Here is a 6000-nt window from a genome sequence, read left to right as displayed (position 1 = left end):
GTAACGGAGTATTTCTATATTGTATTATTGATACTTTTACTTAAGCAAAATATCGGAGTATTTTTTTCCACCACTGGTGTGTGTGTTGTGTGTGTGTGTGTGTGCGTGTGCGTGTGCGTGTGCGTGTGTGTGTGGTGCGCGCACGCGTGTGAAGGGAAACTAACATGTGGCCGGCGCGTATGTACGGCAGCTATTCCCCCCCCGTTTCGTAATTCGTACCGGTTTCCATCTCGTGTCGCCGCACTAAGCGACAATAGGAGCAATATCTATGCTAATGTGCTTGGGTAATACAATCTGCATACCACACATGCCTATGTTGACTTGTTTTGGGGTTGATGGGGGGGGGGGGGGGGGGGGGGGGGGAAGGTTGCAGAACGGAACGTGTGTGCCCTTCATATAATTATGCAGCCTCCTATGTGCTCCTCCTGTGTAAATCATAGCGCGCTATAATGCCTAGCTAGCAGTGGTGGAAAAAGTACTCCAATGTTTTACTTAAGTAAAAAGTATCAATGCTGCAATGTAGAAGTACTCTGTTACGTGAAAAGTCCAGAATTCCAAATTTGCTTGAGTAAAAGTACAAAAGTATTGGTATCAAAATATACTTAAAAGTCCTAAAAGTAAAAGTACTACAACGTTTGAAAATAGCAGATCTACAAACTCACAACGCGTCGTGTCGCGACGCGTTGTGAGCTTGTAGATCTGCTATTTTCAAATAGCCCTTGTATAATATAGAGCTAAAGTGGTTAATGTATGTTTTATAATATCATAATTTACATCTGCAAAGTCACTATAGCAACTAAAGCGTTCAAATCATTGTAGTGGAGTAAAAGTACAACATTTGCCTCTGAGATGTATAGTGGAGTAGAAGTAAAAAAGAATAGATCATTGGAAATACTCGAGTAAAGTAAGAGTACAGTACCTCAAAATTGTACTTAAGTACGGTACTTGAGTAAATGTACTTAATAGCTACTTTACGCCACTGCTAGCTGTGTAAATCATAGCGCACTATAATGCCTAGCTAGCAACGACAACACAAAAAAGAAAAAGAAAAAGAAAAGGAAAAAAAAACAGTTTGTTATTGATCAACCTCCTGGGCTGGCATATCTCTCTGACCTACTGCAAGCCTGCCTTTTTATAACTACTATGCCCAGGGGGAGGGGGGGGAGGGGGGAGGGAGGGGGAGATAGAGAGAGCTGGCTAAGAGCAAGGAGAGGGAAAAAAAACAGAGCGGTAGATAGAGGAGAGAGAGAGAGAGAGAGAGAGAGCATGCATTATTAATCCACCCCTCCCCACTCAGTCAGAACACTTTACTGTGCTCACTGTACTGTGTGGCTGATGAGTGGGAGAGAGAACTGACCACACACACACACACACACACACACACACACACACACACACACACACACACACACACACACACACACACACACACACACACACACACACACACAGTCCTACTTGACTAAGCAAGCACCCCGCCCCCCCCCCCTCCCCTCACCCTGCCATCGGTCTCTCGTGATTACCAGGAAGTTGCTGGGATGCCATACGGGGGGGGGGGTGTACAAGCCAGGTTTTTTTTTTTAGTCAGTGGTGGGAAAAGTACTCACGTTTTTTTTTACTTAAGTGAAAGTACAATGTATGTATCAATACTGCAATGTGGATATACTCCATTACAGGTAAAAGTCCAGAATTCATAATAGTAGTTGAGTAAAAGTACAAAAGTATTGGAATTAAAATGTTCTTAATGTACCAAGAGTGGAAAGTATTCATTATGCAGAATGTCCCCGTTTCACACGTTTTCAAATGTATACAAAATCTTTGGAAAATAGCAGATCTACAAGCTCACAATGAGTCACATTTCACCAGAAGCAAAGATTTGAGTTACAAATGTTCGCTTATATATATATATATATTCAAAGACTTGCACGTCATGATTTTTCATTAATAGCCAAAGAACTAAAAAAATGACACGGATGCGTTAAACTGGGTAGTTAACCCATTTAACGACCATAAACCTGGAGGAACGACTGCTCTGCGATTGGCTAGCTTGTTGTTGTCGTAGTAGGCCGAGTATAGATTACATCCCCATAGCCTGGAGGGATGATTGCTCTGCAACCGTTGTCAGGCCAACCAGCCGACCAATGCTGTAGCTTCATCGCTCAAGTCAGTGACATTTTGCGTGTATAGGTCTGCCAAACACATGAACATGATAATGACTGGGTTAAGGGTACGTTTAGGTACAGAAGTACAAAAGTGACACAGTACAGCAATGGGTAGTGCTGTCACGATTATGATTTTTTTACTTGACGATCCATTGTCATACAAATAATTGCGATTAACAATTTAAAGGGATATTTCACTTTCAAAAAAACTTTTGGTCATTTTATCGTCTACTCAGGCTTTTGTAAATATTTTTTTTTATTGTATATATTTTTTTAATTTCCAAAAATAAATATTGTTAATGAAAATGAAAAAAGTAATTGAAAAAACACGGCCTCCTCATGTATTATAAGGACAATATCAGTCACCAGAACCAAGGACAGGTGTTTTAGAAGAATCTGACATGGTTAACATGGAGTCTGAAGTTACAATGGCTTTGTATGGGAAGGGGGCGTGTCTGATCAAATTAATATCAAATATCTAAATACTGAATCAAGCAGCTTAAAAACTGTCTGGGGGGCTCCCAAAAGCCTGAGTAGACGATCAAATGACCCAAATTAGTTTTGAAAGTGAAATATCCCTTTAACTCACTGAGTGCCAGATTTTTTTTTTTTTTTAAACGTTTGGCAATTCTGGCACTCAATTTTACTACCTATGAGTATGTAAAAGAACAAAAACGAATAAACAAAAAATATTTAAAAATTATGTTGTCTCAGTGCCAGAGTTTTTTCACAGAAAACAAAAAGTGCTTAGGAAGCGAGATACAGCCTTTTTCATTTCTAAGTTAAACAAGGAGTGGATGGAGCTGCACATCTTCAGATGATGATATCTTGGGTTCTGAACATGTTTAAAAAAAAAAAAAAAAAAAAAAAAGTTTTTTGTTTACTTATGCTAATTTTCAAAAACACGTGAAACACGTTAATGGCACCCAGCGCCATAGCGCTAAAAACACGTGAAACACGTTAATGGCACTCAGTGAGTTAATAGTGTGGCTTTTAGGTCAAATATGACAAAAAAACTATTTCCACTATTTCTAAAAATGTTTAAAAATGTATGGACATTTTTCAACGTGGAAACTACTATGCAAATATAATTGCGATTATCTCAAGCAATTGCGATAAGGCGATGATGTAATAATTGTGACAGGCCTAGCAATGGGCTGCCATGTCCTACGCTGCCCCACTTGGCCTAAATGAGACGAGTCACCCTGACGACATTGAAAGACATTCTACACGCCTCTACCGCATGGAGTTGGTGTTTTTTTTTCCTACCCTCGTTTTCTCAACCTATCCTCCCCTCGTTACAGAGCCTCACACTTCGGCGCCGGTGACAAGTCGAAGCCTGCAAATGCTCTTTCCAATGTTGGCTTGTCTTGTCACTGCCAAAGTCGTGCCATCTCCGGCGGGCCAAAGAGAGCGCCCAAAGTGCGGGGCCACTAACTTTAGCCCTGGCACCTGGAGTTGCGCGGAGATTTTCTAAAGTGTTGCGTTTGGTAGAGCATTCAACTCATCAGCCGATGGGGGGTGTGCAGGGATGAGTCGAGAAGGGATGAGTCGAGATGTGCGCGACACGGAGACATATCCTCGGTAAAAGGAGACGTTTTCACCACGTTGTCAAAGCAGGGGAACACAAAAATGACAGGAGGAGAGCAGGTGACAAAAACAGGCAGTTTTTGAGTCAAAAGAAAAAGAAGAAGAGGGAAGAAACCCATGAGGTAAGCGGGGTTGGTTCCATGTGCAATGAAACCTCTTGCTGCGTGCGCCGCGCGCCTCTGGCTCCACCGTGAATGACAGCCGAGACCGACGCAAAGTTATGGAGCTAATCCAAGAAGAGATTCACCCGGTTTCATCCCCGCAGCAGATATCGTTGCGGAGGCAGAGCGGAAGCTGGCATGTGTTGCGCATCGCTCAGATTAAGCCACAAAAAAAACGGCTTTCTGACAACAATGCTATGGACGATACATACCGTCACTTCCCCACCCGACCGCACGGGGCAGCGCTATGGAGGAAAAAAAAGCCTAGAGACGTGGTGGGGTTCTGACATGGATTTGTTCATAATGTTTGTGCCAGTGGCGTGCACAGACATTTTGAGGGGCAGGTGCTCAAGTGAATTATACTTTTTTTTTGTTTACTTGGTCTGCTCTTTTTTTTCCCTCTACACCTATACCTCTTTGCCAAAAAAATAGCCGATCTACAAGCCCACAACGCCTCGCAGCGCGAGGCGTTGTGGGCTTGTAGATCGGCTATTTTTGGCTAAAGTTCTCCTCAGAAAAAGGGATGCTAGGTTTCGAGTGGTTATGGTAAAAAGAAAAAATCAAATCACATAAAGATTTGGCGGACCCCTGTAGTAACTCTGAGGACCCCCTAGGGTCCCGGACCCCCTGTTGAAGACCCCTGCTGTAAACTGGAAAAAAAAAACCTTTTTTTTTTCTTTTTTTTTCCAAAAGGGCACTTCTGGTCAAGAGGGCAAAGGGCAGGTGCTCTAGCACCACCTAGAGTCTATCTGTGCACGTCCCTGGTTTGTGCAGCAATGGCAAGCTACTGGGCCGGATGATGGAAAGAAAAACAAGGAAAAACAGAAAAGAAAAACGACTTGGTGGCATCCGACGGCTGTGTGTGTGTGTGTGTGTGTGTGTGTGTGTGTGTGTGTGTGTGTGTGTGTGTGTGTGTGTGTGTGTGTGTGCGTGTGCGTGTGTTCGTTCTTACCTGAGTGGGCACCAGGACGGCGGGTAGGCCAGCTTGTGGTGGCGGTACATCCAGAAGGAGAACAGCACGATGGCCGTGATGCCCATGATGGGCACCAGCGAGTACATCAGCGTGGTCAACACCGGCGGCTTCGAAGGCCCCGGGCTGGATGGATCTGCTACAGGGGGGGGTGAAAGGGAACACATGGAAATGAGGAGGAGGAGGGTGAGAGAAAGAAAAAAACGTCATAATGTTTCTGCCCCGTCAACTTATGACTCAACTTATGACTCTCTTAACCCTTTCAGACCGGGAAAGCATCTGTGTCACTTGAACATTTCTTCGGCTATTCAAAAACTAGCAGATCTAGTGTGAGATCTGCTAGTTTTAGAAAAATCGTGAAATGTGCTAATCTTTGAATATATATATATTTTAAAGCATGTTTTTTTCTTCTGGGGGTCCCTGGAACAAAATATCTTTGAGATGGGGGGGTGGGGGGGGGGGGGGGGGGGGTCCACAGCCAAATACATATAATTTTGGGTGGTCCTTGACATGACATGAACTGATATTATAGCGACAAGTTTAAAAAAAAAAACTGATTTAGAAGACATTTGTAGAATCCCCCAGAAGCAAAGATTTGAGTTACAAATGTTCGCTTTAAAAAAAATATATATATATATATTCAAAGATTTGCACAAATTTTCAAGATTTTTCAAAAATAGCAGATCTACAAGCTCATAGCGCGGCACTCGGTGCCGCGCTATGAGCTTGTATATCTGCTATTTTTTTGAAATAGCAAAAGAAATCTGAAAATGACATGCGTTCCAGGTCTTAATGGAGACATTTTCAAAATTCTGATCAAAGAAATCGCTTCATAATCCCAATGAAACACTAACATGCTTGCTTTCCCTTTTAACCTTTATTATTATTATTCAGATCCGCCTGATTTCAGTAAACAACGACATTTAAAACATGGGAGATACATTTACAGCCAACATGGCAACATCGAGGAACGCTGAACATCGACTCTTCGCCATGATGAGGAAGTCATATCGCCCAGATCTGGTGCATACTGTTAACTGTATGTGGGCATACGCCTAGCCCATACATGGGCAACTGGCGGCCCGGTGGCCCCCACCTTCACTTAAAGCGGCCCGCA

At 43.0% G+C, this 6000-nt stretch overlaps 1 protein-coding gene across 1 annotated transcript in view; it reads right to left on the bottom strand.

Moving 5' to 3' along the window:
• Positions 1 to 6000, bottom strand: part of acvr2aa (activin A receptor type 2Aa) — a 96439-nt gene that overhangs the window by 31296 nt on the left and 59143 nt on the right. The window contains 2 exon segments of the mRNA XM_084085255.1: positions 4866 to 4882; positions 4885 to 5022. Coding sequence (XP_083941381.1) covers positions 4866 to 4882; positions 4885 to 5022 — 155 coding nt within the window.

This window comes from Gymnoscopelus microlampas, assembly GCF_963454915.1.
Source record: "Gymnoscopelus microlampas genome assembly, chromosome: 17".
Classification (NCBI taxonomy): domain Eukaryota; kingdom Metazoa; phylum Chordata; class Actinopteri; order Myctophiformes; family Myctophidae; genus Gymnoscopelus; species Gymnoscopelus microlampas.
Note: the sequence above shows the minus strand (reverse complement) of the source record. Positions and strands in the feature narration are given on the sequence as shown.